Source organism: Melanerpes formicivorus, unplaced genomic scaffold (assembly GCF_026170545.1).
Source record: "Melanerpes formicivorus ecotype bairdi unplaced genomic scaffold, bMelFor1.0.p_v2 SCAF_3077, whole genome shotgun sequence".
Lineage (NCBI taxonomy): Eukaryota > Metazoa > Chordata > Aves > Piciformes > Picidae > Melanerpes > Melanerpes formicivorus.
In genome coordinates, this window is record NW_027145428.1 from 1 (window position 1) to 18,272 (window position 18,272).

General features: G+C 70.0%; 1 protein-coding gene across 1 annotated transcript; it reads left to right on the forward strand.

The window, feature by feature from the left end:
• Positions 1-4,432: 4,432 nt before the first annotated feature.
• LOC137440484 (keratin, type II cytoskeletal 8-like) lies at positions 4,433-17,782 on the forward strand (the record flags this gene model as incomplete). Its single annotated transcript, XM_068136726.1, has 6 exons — positions 4,433-5,020; positions 8,188-8,396; positions 11,590-11,650; positions 12,797-12,892; positions 14,221-14,385; positions 17,657-17,782. Coding segments are annotated over exons 1-6 (990 nt in total), but the record flags the coding sequence as incomplete, so codon positions are not given.
• Between the last annotated feature and the right edge of the window lie 490 nt (positions 17,783-18,272).

Below are 18,272 nucleotides of genomic sequence, written 5' to 3' on the forward strand. Positions count from 1 at the left end.
CCCCTCATGAGGCTGGGGGAGCTCAGCTGTGTGTCCCCCACCCCCCACCCGGGGATGCTGCTCCCAGCTTGGAGCTGAGAGGTTTCTGCCTCAAGGGATCCAGGCAGGGACTGGGTGGTGGTGGCTGTGGAGGGACAGCTGGGGTCAGATCCCCAGGGATGCATGGAGGGAGGGAGAGGGATGGATGGAGATGGAGGCAGGGATGGGAGGATGGAGGGAGATGGATGGAGGGATGGATGTGAGGGTGGAGGGATGGAGGAGGGATGGCTCTAGCCAGCCATGGCTGAGTGTCTGAACCCCTGCAGCTGGCTGGGTGGGGCTGGGTGGTGCAGATGTGCCCACAGCTGGCCAGGGTGCCCAGGGCAGGTGAAGCACAGCTGGAGCCATCTCCCTGGGAGGGAGGGGCTGGCACCATGGCTGTGCCCCCAGCAGCTGGCTCTGCCCTGGCTCTGCCCTGGCTGTGCCCTGGCTGTGCCCTGGCCCTGCCCCAGCTCTGCTCAGGCTCTGCCCTGGCTGTGCCCTGTCTCTGCTCTGTCTCTGCCCAGGCTCTGCCCAGGCTCTGCCCTGGCTGTGCCCTGTCTCTGCTCTGTCTCTGCCCAGGCTCTGCCCAGGCTCTGGTCTCTTCCCAGGCTCTGCTCTGTCTCTGCCCAGGCTCTGCTCAGGCTCTGCTCTGTCTCTGCTCAGGCTCTGCCCTGGCTGTGCTCTGTCTCTGCCCAGGCTCTTCTAAGGCTCTGCCCAGGCTCTGCCCTGTCTCTGCTCAGGCTCTGCTCTGTCTCTTCCCAGGCTCCTGCTCTGTCTCTGCCCAGGCTCTGCTCAGGCTCTGCTCTGTCTCTGCTCAGGCTCTGCCCTGGCTGTGCTCTGTCTCTGCCCAGGTTCTTCCAAGGCTCTGCCCAGGCTCTGCCCTGGCTCTGCCCAGGCTCTGCCCAGGCTCTGCCCAGGCTCTGCTCTGTCTCTGCTCAGGCTCTGCCCTGGCTGTGCTCTGTCTCTGCCCAGGCTCTTCCAAGGCTCTGCTCTGGCTCTGCCCTGACTCTACCCTGGCTGTGTCCTGGCTCTCCTCAGGCTCTCCTCAGGCTCTGCCCAGGCTCTGCCTGTTCCATGGCACTGCCCTGGCTGTGCCCTAGCCCTGCTCTGTCTCTGCCCTGTCTCTGCCCTGGCTCAGCTCTGTCTCTGCCCAGGCTCTGCCCAGGCTCTGCCCTGTCTGTGCCCCTGTCTCTGCCCTAGCTCTGCCCAGGCTGTTCCAAGGCTCTGCTCTGGCTCTGCCCTGGCTGTGCCCAGGCTCTCCTCAGGCTTTGCTCAGGCTCTGCCCAGGCTCTGCCTGTTCCATGGCACTGCCCTGGCTCCGCTCTGCCTGTTCCATGGCACTGCCCAGGCTCTGCTCAGGCTCTGCCCAGGCTCTCCTCAGGCTCTGCTCAGGCTCTGCCCAGGCTGTGCCTGTTTCATGGCACTGCCCAGGCTCTGCTCAGGCTCTCCTCAGGCTTTGCTCAGGCTCTGCCCAGGCTCTGCCTGTTCCATGGCACTGCCCTGGCTGTGCCCTCTGCTGCCACGCTGCAGCCAGTGGAATAAAGCCCCAGGAAGCCAACCTGAGGAGCCCAAATCCCTGCCCCGGGGGCCCGGTGCCACCTGCCACGAGCCGCCTCGGCCCGGTGCCCACCGCACCTGTGCTGGGCAAGTCCAGTCCTGAGCAGCTGCTGCTGGGCCTGGCACAGCCCTGGCCCTGCCCAGCTCTGCCAGGGCCTGCCAGGAGCACGGGCAGCAGGTGGAGAGGAGGCACAGCAGGGGATGGGATGGCATAGAATGGTGCATCCTGGCATGGCATGGCACGGAGTGGCACAGCGTGGCACAGCATGGCATGGAATGTGGCACAGCATGGCATGGGGTGGCACAGCATGGTATGGGATGGCATGGAACGTGGCACGGCATGGCATGGGGTGGCACAGCATGGTATGGGGATGCCATGGAACGTGGCACGGCATGGCATGGGTGGCACAGCATGGCATGGAATGGGATGGAATGGCACAGCATGGTAGAGTATGGCATGGAACGTGGCACAGCATGGCATGGCATGCAACAGCCCATCAGAGGATGGCATGAGCAGCCTGGCACTGTATGGTACAGTGTGGCATGGCATGGCACAGCATGGCATTGGGGGCATGGGCTTGGGGACTTGAGGTGAGGTGGCCTTGGGGACACAAGTTTGGGGCTGTAGGCTGGGGACATGGGGCTGGGGATGCCAGGCTGGGGATGCCAGGCTGGGGACATGGGGCTGGGGATGCCAGGCTGGGGATGCAAGGCTGGGGATGCCAGGCTGGGAACATGGGGCTGGGGAAGCCAGGCTGGGGACATGGGGCTGGGGATGCCAGGCTGGGGGATGCAAGGCTGGGGATGCCAGGCTGGGGACATGGGGCTGGGGATGCCAGGCTGGGGATGCCAGGCTGGGGACATGAGGCTGGGGATGCCAGGCTGGGGATGCCAGGCTGGGGATGCCAGGCTGGGGACATGGGGCTGGGGAAGCCAGGCTGGGGACATGGGGCTGGGGACATGGGGGCCAGGCTGGGGACATGGGGCTGGGGACATGGGGCTGGGGATGCCAGGCTGGGGATGCCAGGCTGGGGACATGGGGCTGGGGACATGGAGCTGGGGATGCCAGGCTGGGGATGCCAGGCTGGGAATATGGGGCTGGGGATGCCAGGCTGGGGATGCCAGGCTGGGGATGCCAGGCTGGGGACATGGGGCTGGGGACATGGAGCTGGGGATGCCAGGCTGGGGATGCCAGGCTGGGGACATGGGGCTGGGAACATGGAGCTGGGGATGCCAGGCTGGGGATGTCAGTCTGGGAATATGGGGCTGGGGATGCCAGGCTGGGGATGCAAGGCTGGGGACATGGAGCTGGGGATGCCAGTCTGGGAATATGGGGCTGGGATGCCAGGCTGGGGACATGGAGCTGGGGATGCCAGGCTGGGGACATGGGGCTGAGGATGCCAGGCTGGGGATGCCAGGCTGGGGACAGAGACTGGGGGGGAGCCAGGGTGAGGCCCTGGGCTGGGGACCCAGGGTGTGGGCAGGGACTTGGGGGTGCAGCTTGGGCGCAGGGGTTGGGGCCATGGCCCTGGGGACCTGGCTGGGGCCATGGGGCTGGGGAAGGGCTTGGGGACCTCCCTTGGGGCCATGGGGCTGGGGACCCAGGCTGGGGCCATCCTCTGGGGACTTGGGGCTGGGGAAGCCACTGGGGACCTCCCTTGGGGTCTGTCCCCCTGCCCCACGCCGCCCGCGGCTCCTTGGGGGCCGCTGGGGCTTGTGCTGGGGGGGGACACACACACAGCAGCAGCTGAGCTTTGGGGCCAGCACCCAACCCTGGCGCCCAGCGGGCAGAATCCGGCCCCGGCAGATCCCCGGCGGCTGATCCCAGGGACAGATCCCAGAGACAGGTCTCCGCGGGCAAATCCCAAGGCGGATCCCGGCGGCAGGTCCGAGGGCGGATCCCCGCGGGCAGATCCCGGCGACAGATCCCCGCGGGCAGATCCCAGGGCGGATCAAGGCGACAGATCCCCGGCGGCAGATCCCAGCGACAGATCCCCGCGGGCAGATCCCAGGGTGGATCAAGGTGACAGATCCCGGCAGGCAGATCCCAGAGACAGATCCCCGGCGGCTGATCCCAGGGCGGATCCTGGAGACAGATCCCCGGCGGCAAATCCCCGGGACAGATCCCCGCGGGCAGATCCCAGGGTGGATCAAGGCGACAGATCCCCGCAGGCAGATCCCAGAGACAGATCCCCGGCGGCTGATCCCAGGGCGGATCCTGGAGACAGATCCCCACGGGCAGATCCCAGGGTGGATCAAAGCGACAGATCCCCGCGGGCAGACCCCCGCGGCAGACTCCCGGGGCAGATCCCGGGGCAGACTCCCGCGGCAGACTCCCGGGGCAGATCCCGGGGCAGATCCCGGGGCAGATCCCGGAGCAGATCCCGGGGCAGACTCCCGGGGCAGACTCCCGGGGCAGGCGGCAGCGGATCGCGGCCGCTCGGAAGGGGTTAAGGCTGCGCAGGTGCTGCGCTCCCGGGGCTGGAGGCCCTCCCAGCGCCACCTCCTCCCCCAGCTCCGGGATATAAACCGGGAGCGGCTCCAGCCCGCCCTGGATCCGTCCTCCTCAACCCGTCCTGCTCGTCCTGCCTGTCCTGCAGCCCTGCCCCAGCTGCCAGCCTCCTGCCAGCCTCCTCGCAGCCTCCTCGCAGCCCTTGCAGCCTCCTCTCTCGACCCTTCCCCGTCCGACTTTCCTCGCTCCTTCCCGAGCGCTTTGGGTTACCTTTTAACCTCATTTTTGGTCCTCTTCCAACCTTCCCGATCGTTTCCCAACCTTCCTGATCGTTTCCCAACCTTCCTGCTCCTCTCCCAACCTTCCTGGTGGTCTCCCAACCTCCTCGGCTCCTCTTCCAAAACCTTTTGGGTCACCTTTCAACTTATTTGGTCCTCTTCCAACCTTCCCTGATCGCTTCTCAGCCTTCCCTGATCGCTTCTCAACCTTCCCTGATCGCTTCTCAGCCTTTCCTGCTCCTCTCCCAAACCTTTCCTGCTCCTCTCCCAAACCTTCCCTGCCGATCTCCTCCTCGGTCCTTTCCCGACCTTCTCAGCCACCTCCGGACCCCTCTCGCCCACCCCCCCCGGCCCCCTGCCCGGCTCCTGCCCTCTCGCCATGTCGGTGACCATCACCAGGAAGACCCTGAGGAGCAGCTCTGCCGCCCCCGGCCGCTCCTTCAGCTCCCACTCCTACACGGCCGGCCCCGGGATGAGGATGAGCACAGCCTCCGCCTTCGGCCCCTACGGGGGCAGCCGCCTGGGCGCGGGGCTGTACCGGGGCCCCGCCGTCGTGCCGGCCCCCGGGGGGGGCATCGCGGCCGTCAGCGTCAACCAGAGCCTGCTGACCCCTCTGAACCTGGAGATCGACCCCAGCCTGCAGCGGGTGCGCAGGGAGGAGAAGGAGCAGATCAAGAGCCTCAACAACAAGTTCGCCTCCTTCATCGACAAGGTGGGACCGGGGCCCCCTCCCCTCCCCCCGCTCCTTGCGACCTTCTGAGCCTCCCCAGGGTCCCTCTGAGCGCCCCCTGAGCCCCTTGGCGACACCATCACCCCCTAAGAGACCTCCTGAGCCCCCTCAGGGACCCTCTGAGCGCCCCCTGAGCCCCTTGGCGACACCATCACCCCCTAAAGGACCTCCTGAGCCCCCTCAGGGACCCTCTGAGCGCCCCCTGAGCCCCTTGGTGACACCATCACCCCCTAAGGGACCTCCTGAGCCCCCTCAGGGACCCTCTGAGCGCCCCCTGAACCCCTTGGGGACACCAATAGCCCCTAGGGACCTCCTGAGCCTCCCCAGGGTCCCTCTGAGCGCCCCCTGAGCCCCTTGGCGACACCCTCACCCCCTAGGGACCTCCTGAGCCCCCTCAGGGTCCCTCTGAGCGCCCCCTGAGCCCCTTGGCGACACCATCACCCCCTAAGGGACCTCCTGAGCCCTCTCAGGGACCCTCTGGACCCTCTGAGCGCCCCCTGAACCCCTTGGGGACACCAATAGCCCCTAGGGACCTCCTGAGCCCCCTCAGGGACCCTCTGGACCCTTTGAGCGCCCCCTGAACCCCTTGGCGACACCATCACCCCCTAATGGACCTCCTGAGCCCCCTCAGGGACCCTCTGAGCACCCCCTGAGCCCCTTGGCGACACCATCACCCCCTAAGAGACCTCCTGAGCCCCCTCAGGGACTCTCTGAGCGCCCCCTGAGCCCCTTGGCGACACCATCACCCCCTAAGGGACCTCCTGAGCCCCCTCAGGGTCCCTCTGAGCGCCCCCTGAGCCCCTTGGCGACACCATCACCCCCTAGGGACCTCCTGAGCCCCCTCAGGGACCCTCTGGACCCTCTGAGCGCCCCCTGAACCCCTTGGGGACACCAACACCCCCTAAGAGACCTCCTGAGCCCCCTCAGGGACCTCTGAGCGCTCCCCGAGCCCCTTGGGGACACATCACCCCCTAATGGACCTCCTGAGCCCCCTCGGGGACCTTCTGGCCCCTTTGAGCACCCCCTGAACCCCTTGGGGACACCAACAGCCCCTAGGGACTTCCTCACCCCCCTCAGGAACCTTCTGGACCCTCTGAGCACCCCCTGAACCCTTGGGGACACCAACAGCCCCTAGGGACCTCCTGAGCCCCCTCAGGGACCCTCTGAGCGCCCCCTGAACCCCTTGGGGACACCAACACCCCCTAGGGACCTCCTGAGCCCCCTCAGGGACCCTCTGGACCCTCTGAGCGCCACCTAAGCTCCTTGGAGACACCAATAGCCCCCAAGGGACCTCCTGAGCCCTCTCAGGGACCCTCTGGACCCTTTGAGCACCCCCTGAGCCCCTTGGGGACACCAACACCCTCTCAGGGACCATCTGAGCCCCCTCAGGGACCTCCCAGACCCTTCAGGCACTCCCTGAGCCCCTTGGGGACACCAACAGCCCCCAAGGGACCTTCTGAGCCCCCTCAGGGACCCTCTGGACCCTTTGAGCACCCCCTGAGCCCCTTGGGGACACCAACAGCCCCCAAGGGACCTTCAGGAGCTTTCAGGTCATCCCTGAGCTCTTTGGGGACATTGGGACCCCCCCTGGGGACACCCTAAGCCCCTTGGGGATGTTTTGGCCACTTCCTATCCACCTTGAGCCGGGACTTTGGGACCCCCCTAAGGGACCTCCTGAGCCTCGCAGGTACCTCTTGGCCCCTCCAAGTCCATTCTGAGCCCCTTGGAGACCCTCTTGGAGGAGTCTTGGCCTCCATGGGGACATCCAGACCCCCTTGGGGACACTCTGCCCCTCTCTGGTCACAATTTGGACCCCCTGGGGACCTCCTGCCCCCCTCGAGGATGTCCACACCCCCCCTCAAAGACCTCCTGGCCTCCTTTGGAGGTGTTTTGCCCTCCTTGGGGACATTTTGTCCCTCCTGGGACATCAGGGACCTCCAGCCCCCCCCCCTCTTTGACCCCTCTCTGGGGACCTCCTGACCCCCCCATGGGGACACCCAGGCACCCTTAGGGGACCCCCTGCCCCCTTTGGCCTCTCTGGGGGGACATCCCACCCCGCCTTGAGGACCCTCAGGGACGTCGTGCCCCTCGCTGGGGACATTTCTGCCCCTCCCTGGGGACCTCCCGGCCCCTGGGGACCGGGAAGCGGCGGCGGGGACAGCCTGGTGCCCTCCCACTGCGGGGGCCAGGGCGGCAGAGCCCGCGGGCAGGGAGGGGCCGGGGCAGGAATGGGGTGCGGGGGGGGGGACGGACAGACAGCAGAGGATTGTCCCCAAGGGGTTGCAGCGGGGTCAGGCCCCACGGAGGAAGCAGCTGGCAGCAGGGGTGGTGCCCCCCACACCCCCCCAGCACCCAGCACCCAGCGCCCAGCACCCAGCAGCTGCTTCCGGGTGCTCGGCCGGGGCTGGGCTCCCTGCCCAGGGGGGCTGGGATGGGGCTGGGGGCACCCCCAGAAGCACCTGGGGGACCCCAAGGGGGCACCCCCGGCCCCTGGGATCCCGGGTAGGAACCCCCAGCCCCAATGGCTCCCAGTCCCTGGCAGCCCACTGCGCACCTCCGACCCCCGGGGGGGGGCAACCCAGAAGCAGCTCAGGAGCCCAGGACCCCCAGATCTGCCCCCCAGGACCCCCAGACTTGCCCCCCAGCACCCCCCTCACCCTCTGCCCCTTGCAAGCTAGCACCCAGGGTCCCCAGATCTGCCCCCCAGGACCCCCAAGTCTGCCCCCTGCCCCCCCCCCCCCCGCCCCTTGCAAGCTAGCATCCAGGGTCCCAAGATCTGCCCCCCAGGACCCCCAGACTTGCCCCCCCAGCACCCCCCTCACCCTCTGCCCCTTGCAAGCCAGCCCCCAGGACCCCCAGATTTGCCCCTCCCAGGACCCCCACATCTGCCCCCTGCTGCCCCCCTCACCCTCTGCCCCTTGCAAGCTAGCCCCCAGGGCTCCCTGATTTGCCCCCAGGACCCCCAGATCTGCCCCTTCCCACCCCCCCTCCCTCACCCCCTGCCTCTTGCACCCCACCCCTGCCCCCCCCCGCCCCCTCCACCTCCCAGCCCCCAGCCCCAGGCTCAGCCTCCGTGGGGTGGGGGTGGGGTGACAGGGGGGCTGCTGCTGACGCTCCCCTCCCCCCCCCCCGTCTTTGTGCCTCCCCAGGTGCGGTTCCTGGAGCAGCAGAACAAGATGCTGGAGACCAAGTGGAGCCTCCTGCAGGGCCAGAAGACCACCAGGAGCAACCTGGGAGCCCTCTTCGAGTCCTACATCGGCAGCCTGCGGCGGCAGCTGGAGGGCCTGGGGCAGGAGCGGCTGCGGCTGGAGGCGGAGCTGGGAAACATGCAGGGGCTGGTGGAGGAGTTCAAGAACAAGTCAGTGCCGGCCCCCAGCCCCCAGTCCCCGCCCGGAGCCGGCCCCCAGCCCCCAGTCCCCGCCCGGAGCCAGCCTCCAGCCCCCAGCCCATGCCCGGAGCCAGCCCAGTGCCAGCCCCCAGCCTCCCGCCCAGAGCCAGCTCCCAGCCCAGAGCCAGCCCAGAGCCTGGTCCCACTGCCAGAGCCAACCCAGAGCCAGCCCCAGCCCCCAGCCCAGAGCCAGCCCAGAGCCGGCCTCAGCCCCCCACCCGGAGCCGGCCCCCAGCCCAGAGCCAGCCTAGAACCCGGTCCCACTGCCAGAGCCAGCCCCGAGCCAGCCCCAGCCCCTGGACCCCTGCCCGGAGCCAGCCCCCAGCCCAGAGCCAGCCTAGAGCCTGGTCCCACTGCCAGAGCCAGCCCCAGCCCCCAGCCCATGCCCAGAGCCAGCCCAGTGCCAGCCCCCCCGCCCCCCGCCTGGAGCCAGCCCCCAGCCCAGAGCCAGCCTAGAGCCTGGTCCCACTGCCAGAGCCAACCCAGAGCCAGCCCCAGCCCCCAGCCCAGAGCCGGCTCAGAGCCAGCCCCCCGCCCCCCCGCCTGGAGCCAGCCCCCAGCCCAGAGCCAGCCTAGAGCCCGGTCCCACTGCCAGAGCCAGCCCCAGCCCCCAGCCCCCCGCCCGGAGCCAGCCCAGGGCCCGGTCCCCCTGCCCAGAGCCAGCCTAATCCCACTGCCAGAGCCTGCCCAGTCCCAGCCTCCAGAGCCAGCCCCTAGAGCCAGCCCCCGTCCCAGCCTAATCCCACTGCCCAGAGCCTGCCCAATCCCACTGCTAGAGCCAGCCCCAGCCCCCAGATCCACTGCTAGAGCCAACCCCAGCCCCCAGATCCACTGCTAGAACCAGCCCTGAGCCATCTCAGTCCCAGCCCCTAGAGCCAGCCTAGAACCAGCCCAGAGCCAGTCCCAGCCCCTAGAGCCAGCCTAGAACCAGCCCCTAGAGCCAGCCTAGAATCAGCCTAGAGCCAGCCTCTATCCCAGCCCCCAGATCCACTGCTAGAACCAGCCCCGAGCCATCTCAGTCCCAGCCCCTAGAGCCAGCCCAGAGCCAGCCTAGAACCAGCCCCTAGAGCCAGCCTCAGTCCCAGTCCCCAGAGCCATCCTAGAACCAGCCCAGAGCCAGGCCCAGTCCCAGCCCTTAGAGGCAGCCTAGAACCAGCCCAGAGCCAGCCTCTATCCCAGCCCCCAGATCCATCCTAAACCAGCCCAGAGCCAGCCCCATCCCAGCTCCTAGAGCCAGCCTAGAGCCAGCCTCAGTCCCAGCCCCAGCCACCTGCCCAGAGCCAGCCTAATCCCACTGCCCAGAGCCTGCCCAGTCCCACTGCTAGAGCCAGCCTAGAGCCAGCCCCAGCCCCTGCCCAGAGCCAGCCCAGTCCCACTGCTAGAGCCAGCCTAGAGCCAGCCCCAGCCCCCTGCCCAGAGCCTGCCCAGTCCCACTGCTAGAGCCAGCCTAGAGCCAGCCCCAGCCCCTGCCCAGAGCCAGCCCAGTCCCACTGCTAGAGCCAGCCTAGAGCCAGCCCCAGCCCCTGCCCAGAGCCAGCCCAGTCCTACTGCTAGAGCCAGCCTAGAGCCAGCCCCAGCCACCTGCCCAGAGCCAGCCTAATCCCACTGCCCAGAGCCTGCCCAGTCCCACTGCTAGAGCCAGCCTAGAGCCAGCCCCAGCCACCTGCCCAGAGCCAGCCTAATCCCACTGCCCAGAGCCTGCCCAGTCCCACTGCTAGAGCCAGCCTAGAGCCAGCCCCAGCCCCTGCCCAGAGCCAGCCCAGTCCCACTGCTAGAGCCAGCCTAGAGCCAGCCCCAGCCACCTGCCCAGAGCCAGCCTAATCCCACTGCCCAGAGCCTGCCCAGTCCCACTGCTAGAGCCAGCCTAGAGCCAGCCCCAGCCCCCTGCCCAGAGCCAGCCCAGAGCCAGCCCAGTCCCAGTCCCCAGCCCCCAGTCCCAGCCCCTGGAGCCATCTCAGTCCCACTGCCCAGAGACAGCCTAGAGCCAGCCCAGTCCCATTCCCAGCCCCCAGCCCCAGCCCCCTGCCCAGAGCCAGCCCAGGGCCAGCCCAGTCCCAGTCCCCAGTCCCAGCCCCTAGAGCCATCTCAGTCCCCCTGCCCAGAGCCAGCCCAGTCCCAGCCCCTAGAGCCAGCCTAGAACCAGCCCAGAGCCAGCCTCTATCCCAGCCCCCAGATCCATCCTAAACCAGCCCAGAGCCAGCCCCATCCCAGCTCCTAGAGCCAGCCTAGAGCCAGCCTCAGTCCCAGCCCCAGCCACCTGCCCAGAGCCAGCCTAATCCCACTGCCCAGAGCCTGCCCAGTCCCACTGCTAGAGCCAGCCTAGAGCCAGCCCCAGCCCCTGCCCAGAGCCAGCCCAGAGCCTGCCCAGTCCCCAGTCCCCAGTCCCCAGTCCCAGCCCCTGGAGCCACCTCAGTCCCACTGCCCAGAGACAGCCTAGAGCCAGTCCAGTCCCAGTCCCCAGCCCCCAGCCCCAGCCCCCTGCCCAGAGCCAGCCCAGTCCCAGTCCCCAGCCCCCAGTCCCAGCCCCTAGAGCCATCTCAGTCCCCCTGCCCAGAGCCAGCCCAGTCCCAGCCCCCAGTCCCAGCCCCTAGAGCCATCTCAGTCCCCCTGCCCAGAGCCAGCCCAGTCCCAGCCCCCAGTCCCAGCCCCTAGAGCCATCTCAGTCCCCCTGCCCAGAGCCAGCCCAGTCCCAGCCCCCAGTCCCAGCCCCTAGAGCCATCTCAGTCCCACTGCCCAGAGCCAGCCTAGAGCCAGCCCAGTCCCATTCCCAGCCCCCAGCCCCAGCCCCCTGCCCAGAGCCAGCCCAGAGCCTGGTCCCACTGCCTAGAGCCAGCCCAATCCCAGCCCCTAGAGCCATCTCAGTCCCACTGCCCAGTCCCAGCCTAGAGCCAGCCCCCTGCCCAGCCCCAGCCCCCTGCCCAGCGCCAGCCCCAGCCCCCTGCCCAGCCCCCTGCCAGCCCCACCCCCATGTCTCTCCTCCCTGTGTCCCTGCGTCCCCACACCCTCATGTCCCTGTGGCCCCATGGCCTTGCATCCCTGTGTGTGTCCCCCCCCCCAGTCCCCTGTGCCCCCCCCCGTCCCCTGTGTCCCCCCCAGTCCCCCTGTGCCCCCCCCCAGTCCCCTGTGTCCCCCTGCCCAGCTCCAGCCCTCTGCCCCCCGCCAGGTACGAGGAGGAGATCAATAACCGAACCGAGAAGGAGAATGAATTTGTGCTGCTCAAGAAGGTCAGCAGAGACCTCCCCCCATGAGCCCCCTCCCCTCCCGGGGTCCCCTCCCCTCCCCGGGTCCCCTCCCCTCCCCGGGACCCTCCCTCCCCGGGTCCCCTCCCCTCCCCGGGGACCCCTCCCCTCCCCGGGACCTTTCCCCGGGGCCCCTCCCCCCCTGGGCCCCCTCCCCCAGGGCCCCCTCCCTCCCCGGGATCCCTTCCCTCCCCGGGACCCCTCCCCTCCCCGGGCCCCCTCCCCTCCCAGGGCCCCCTCCCCTCCCCGGGACCCCTCCCTCCCCGGGACCCCTCCCTCCCCGAGCCCCCTTCCCTCCCCGGGCCCCTCCCCTCCCCGGGACCCCTCCCTCCCCGGGACCCCTCCCCCCCCCCCGGGGCCCCCTCCCTCCCCGGGGTCCCTTCCCCTATGCCCCTCTGGGGCTGGGGTGCCAGAGCCAGTTGGGTGGTGCCAGGGTCAATACGGGGTGCCAGGGAGAGCAGGGGGGGGTGGGAGAGAGGCCGGTAGTGGGGTGCCAGGGACAGTAGGGGGGTGCCAGAGATAGTAGTGGGGTGCCAGGGAGAGCAGGGGTGGTGCCAGGGCCAGTGTGTGGGGGTGCCAGGGCCAGCTGGGGGGTGAGAGAGGTCAGCAGGGGGGTGCCAGGGCCAGCAGGGGTGGTGCCAGGGCCAGTAGTGGGGTGCCAGGGAGAGCAAGGGTGGGGGCAGGGCCAGTTTGGGGGTGCCAGTGGCCAGCGAGGGGGGGGTGCCAGGGACAGTAGCGGGGTGCAGGGAGAGCAGGGGTGGTGCCAAGGCCAGCTGGGGGGTGAGAGAGGCCAGCAGAGGGGGGTGCCAGGGCCAGCAGGGGGGGTGCTAGTGGCCAGCGGGGTGGGGGTGGGGGGGGTTGCCAGGGCAAATGGGGAGATGCCAAGGGCCAGCAGGGGGTGCCAGGGATGGGAAGGGGGGGAGGGTGCCAGAGGCAGTAGTGGGGTGCCAGGGTGCACAGGGGGTGCCAGGGAGAGCAGGGCGGGTGCCAGGGTGCACAAGGGGTGCCAGGGAGAGCAGGGGTGGGGGCAGGGCCAGCTGGGGGGTGCCAGGAGCCCTCGGGGGTGGGGGTGGGGGGGGCCAGGGTGAGGCGGGGGTGCCGGGGGGGTGGTGCCAAGCTGCCTGTGCCCAGGACGTGGATGAAGCCTACATGACCAAGGTGGAGCTGGAGTCTCGCCTGGAGAGCCTGACCGACGAGATCAACTTCCTGCGGCAGCTCTACGACGAGGTGGGGGCACGGCTCCGGGGGGGGGGGCACGGCTCCGGGGAGGGGGGGCACGGCTCCGGGGCGGGGGGCACGGCTCCGGGGGGGGGGGCACGGCTCCGGGGGGGGGGGCACGGCTCCCGCGGGGGGGGGCACGGCTCCGGGGCGGGGGGCACGGCTCCCGGGGGGGGGGGCACGGCTCCGGGGCGGGGGGCACGGCTCCCGGGGGGGGGGCACGGCTCCGGGGCGGGGGGCACGGCTCCCGGGGGGGGGGCACGGCTCCGGGGCGGGGGGCACGGCTCCCGGGGGGGGGGCACGGCTCCGGGGCGGGGGGCACGGCTCCCGGGGTGGGGGCACGGCTCCGGGGGGGGGGGCACGGCTCCCGGGGGGGGGGGGCACGGCTCCGGGGGGGGGCACGGCTCCGGGGGGGGCACGGCTCCGGGGGGGGGGCACGGCTCCCGGGGGGGGCAGAGCAGAGCTGCTGGGGGGTACAGCTGCGGGTTGGGGGGCACAGCTGCTGGGGGGGGGCAGAGCTGCTGGGGGGGGGGTCGCAGCTGCTGGGGGGGGCACACCTCGGGGGGGGGCACAGGTGCAAGGAGGGGCAGAGCTGCTGGGGGGCACAGCTGCGGGGGAGGCAGAGCTCCGGGTGGGGGCAGAGCTGCTGGGGGGGGGGCAGAGCTCCGGGGGGGGGGGACTGCTGCGGGGGGGGCAGAGCTGCTGTGGGGGGCACACCTCGGGGGGGGCACAGGTGCGGGGGGGGCAGAGCTGCTGGGGGGGGGGCACAGCTGTGGGGGGCACAGTTGTGGGGGGGGCACCGCTGCAGGGGGGGGGGCAGAGCTGCTGTGGGAGGCACCGCTGGGGGGAGGGCACCGCTGCTGGGGGAGGGCACTGCTGGGGGGGGGGGAGCACGGCTGTGGGGTGGGGGGGCACCACTGCGGGGGGCACAGTTGTGGGGGGGGCACCGCTGCGGGGGGGCAGAGCTGCTGTGGGGGGCACCGCTGGGGGGAGGGCACCGCTGCTGGGGGAGGGCACTGCTGGGGGGGGGGAGGGCACGGCTGCGGGGGTGCCACTGCGGGGGGGGGGCACCACTTTGGGGGGGCATCTCCTCCTTGGGGCACCTTAGCTGCTGGGGGGGCAGAGCTGCTGGGGGGGCACCTCCTGTAGGGGGCGCATTTCCTTCTGGGGGGCGCCTCAACTGCTGGGGGGGGGGGGGGGGGGATCTCCTGCTGGGGTCACAGCTGCACCGAGCTGCCTGTGCTCAGCCCAGCAGCACCCCGGCCCCCCCCTGCCCACGCCCCCCCTGCCCACACGCCCCCTGCCCACACGCCCCCCCCGCCCCCTGCCGGCCGCAGGAGCTGCGGGAGCTGCAGGCTCAGGTCTCGGACACCTCCGTGGTGCTGTCGATGGACAACAGCCGCAGCCTGGACCTGGATGGGATCATAGCGGAGGTGAAGGCTCAGTACGAGGAGATCGCCAGCCGCAGCCGCGCCGAGGCTGAGGCCATGTACCAGGTCAAGGTGAGGGGGCACCACGGTGCCAGGGAGCAGGGCAAGGCGAGGGGCAGCCTGTGCCAGGGAGCAGGGCAAGGTGAGGGGCAGCCTGTGCCAGGGAGCAGGGCAAGGTGAGGGGCAGCCTGTGCCAGGGAGCTGGGCAAGGTGAGGGGCATGGTGCCATGGGCCAGGGCAAGGTGAGGGGCAGCCTGTGCCAGGGAGCAGGGCAAGGGTGAGGGGCACCATGGTGCCAGGGAGCTGGGCAAGGTGAGGGGCACCATGGTGCCATGGGCCAGGGCAAGGGTGAGGGGCAGCCTGTGCCAGGGAGCAGGGCAAGGTAAGGGGCACCATGGTGACAGGGGCAAGGTGAGGGGCACCCTGTGCCAGGGAGCAGGGCAAGGTGAGTGGCACCATGATGCCATGGGCCAGGGCAAGGAGAGCTCCAACACTATGCCATGTACCAGGTCAAGGTGAGGGGCACCACGGTGCCAGGGCCAGGGGCAAGGTGAGGGGGCAGCCTGTGCCAGGGAGCAGGGCAAGGTGAGGGGCAGCCTGTGCCAAGAAGCAGGGCAAGGTGAGGGGCACCATGGTGCCATGTACCAGGGCAAGGTGAGGGGCAGCCTGTGCCAGGGAGCAGGGCAAGGTGAGGGGCAGCCTCTGCCAGGGCCATGGTGCCAGGGCCAGGGCAAGGTGAGGGGCACCCTGTGCAAGAAGCAGGGCAAGGTGAGGGGCAGCCTGGGACAGGGCCAGATCAGGGTGAGGGGCAGCCTGTGCCAGGGCCATGGTGCCAGGGAGCAGGGCAAGGTGAGGAGTACCCTGGTGCCAGGGCCAGGGCAAGGTGAGGGGCAGCCTCTGCCAGGGCCATGGTGCCAGGGCCAGGGCAAGGTGAGGGGCAGCCTGTGCCAGGGAGCAGGCAAGGTGAGGGGCATGGTGCCATGGGCCAGGGCAAGGTGAGGGGCACCACAGTGCCAGGGAGCAGGGCAAGGTGAGGGGCACCATGGTGCCAGGGGCCAGGGCAAGGTGAGGGGCAGCCTGTTCCAGGGCCATGGTGCCAGGGAGCTGGGCAAGGTGAGGGGCATGGTGCCATGGGCCAGGGCAAGGTGAGGGGCACCACAGTGCCAGGGAGCAGGGCAAGGTGAGAGTGGCACCATGATGCCATGGGCCAGAGCAAGGAGAGCTCCAACACTGTGCCATGTACCAGGTCAAGGTGAGGGGCACCATGGTGCCATGGGCCAGGCAAGGTGAGGGGCAGCCTGTGCCAGGGCCATGGTGCCAGGGAGCTGGGCAAGGTGAGGAGTACCCTGGTGCCAGGGCCAGGGAAAGGTGAGGGGCAGCCTGTGCCAGGGAGCAGGGCAAGATGAGGGGCACCATGGTGCCATGGGCCAGGGCAAGGGCAGCTCCAGCACTGTGCCAGGGAGCAGGGCAAGGGCAGCTCCATCACTGTGCTATGTGCCAGGGCAAGGTGAGGGGCACCCATATGCCAGGGCTAGGGCAAGGGCAGCTCCAGCCCTGTGCCATGTACCAGGTCAAGGTGAGTGGCACTTCTGTGCCAGGGAGCAGGGCAAGGGGAGATGCACCTCTGTGCCAGGGCAAGGGGAGCTCCAGCCCTGTGCCATGTGCCAGGGCAAGGGGAGTGGCACATCTGTGCCAGAGAGCAGGGCAAGGAGAGCTCTAACACTGTGGCCATGTGCCAGGGCAGGGGCAGCTCCAGCCCTGTGCCAGGGAGCAGGGCAAGGTGGCTGGCACCCCTCTGCCATGTGCCAGGGCAGCTCCAGCCCTGTGCCAGGGAGCAGGGCAAGGTGGCTGGCACCCCTCTGCCATGTGCCAGGGCAGGGGCAGCTCCAGCCCTGTGCCAGGGAGCAGGGCAGCCTGGGGCATGGCTCTGTGCCCATGCTGGTGCAGCCTCAGTGGTTGCCCTCTCTGAGCTCTCTCCCAGCCTCAACGCCTCCATGGCACCAGCTCCAGGAGGGTGCCAGCAGGGCAGCAGCTGCCCCTGAGCTGCCCCTGAGCTGCCCCTGAGCTGCTGCCCCCTGAGCTGCCCCTGAGCTGTCCCTGAGCTGTCCCTGAGCTGCCCCTGAGCCGCCCCTGAGCTGCCCCTTGAGCTGCTGCCCCTGAGCTGCTGCCCCTGAGCTGCCCCTGAGCTGCTGCCCCTGAGCTGCCCCTGAGCTGCTGCCCCTGAGCTGCTGCCCCTGAGCTGCCCCTGAGCTGCTGCTCCTGAGCTGCCCCTGAGCTGCTGCCCCTGAGCTGCCCCTGAGCTGCTGCCCCTGAGCTGCCCCTGAGCTGCTGCCCCTGAGCTGTCCCTGAGCTGCTGCCCCTGAGCTGTCCCTGAGCTGTCCCTGAGCTGTCCCTGAGCTCTCCCTGAGCTGTCCCTGAGCTGCCCCTGAGCTGTCCCTGAGCTGCCCATGAGCTGCCCCTGGAGGAGGAGGAGGAGGAGGAGCAGGAGGAGGAGGAGGAGAGGACACTCCTAGGAAGGTAACCCAGGAGGGATCCTCAGGGAGGCTCTGCACAGGGCCCAGGCCAGGCTGGAGCCAATGGCAGGAGGGCACCGAGGGCTGGAAGCTGCCCCTGGCTCACAACCACCCCAGGAAGGCTCCAGGCTGGGGGCAGAGGGGCTGGGAGCTGCCCCGGGTGGGGGGGGTTAGTGTCAGCAGCTGGAGAGCAGCCAGGGGGGGCCCAAGGGGGCAAGGAGGCCACCAGCAGCCTGGGCTGGAGCAGCAGTGCTGTGGGCAGCAGCAGCAGGGCAGGGATGGTGCCCCCGGGCTGGGCACTGGGGGGGGCAGAGCTGGCAGCCTGGGGGCAGCCTTGGGCTCCTCAGGGCCAGGGAAGGGCAAAGGGAGCTGGGGAAGGGGCTGGGGAGGGAGGAGCAGCTGAGGGAGCTGGGGGGTTTGAGGCTGGAGGAGAGGAGGCTGAGGGGAGACCTCCTGGCTCCCTGCAAGTGCCTGAGAGGAGCCTGGGGCCAGGGAGGGGCTGAGACCTCCTGCCCTAAGTGATGGCACAAGAGGAGATGGCCTCAGGCTGCCCCAGGGCAGGCTCAGCTTGGCCCTGAGGAGAAACTTCTGCCCTGGAAGGGTTCTGCAAGCCTGGCCCAGGCTGCCCGGGGGGGAGGTGGTGGAGTCCCCAGCCCGGGGGGGGGTCCCCACGCCCGGAGCTGTCCAACCTGCGGCTGCCTGGGGCCAGGGCTGGGTCGGCTGGGGCTCGGGCTGGCTGCTCCGGGGGGGGCTGTGCCGTGCCGGGCTCGGCAGAGCTGCCCCTGTGACCCCCCCTGTGCCCTCCCCCCCCCCGTGCCCCCTCCCCGCAGTACGAGGAGCTGAAGAGCACCGCGGGCAAGCACGGAGCCGACCTGCGCAGCACCCGCGGGGAGATCAGCGACCTGAGCCGCAGGGTCCAGCGCCTGCAGGCTGAGATCGAAGCCCTCAAGAGCCAGGTCTGGCCCTGGGCAGCCCGGGGGGGCAGAGGCTTCCCTCCCCCACCCCCCCCAGCACCCCCTCCAGGGGCCCTCTGGAGACCACCCCCCAGCCCCCAGCCAGTGCTTGCAGGGCAGCCCTTGGAGCCCCCAGCGCCTGCGGGACCCCTGAGAGACCCCCAGCACCCCCAGCCCCCACCATGGAGCCCCCAGTGCCTGCAGGATCCCTGCAGAGACCCCCAGCACCCCCAGCCCCCACCATGGAGCCCCCAGCGCCTGCGGGACCCCTCCAGAGACCCCCAGCACCCCCAGAGCCCACCATGGAGCCCCCAGCGCCTGCAGGACCCCTGAGAGACCCCCAGCACCCCCAGCCCCCACCATGGAGCCCCCAGGACCCCAGACGCCACTATGGACCCCCCCAGTGCCTGCAGACCCAACCATGGACCCCCCAGCACCCTCAGCCCCCACCATGGAGCCCCCAGCGCCTGCGGGACCCCTCCAGAGACCCCCA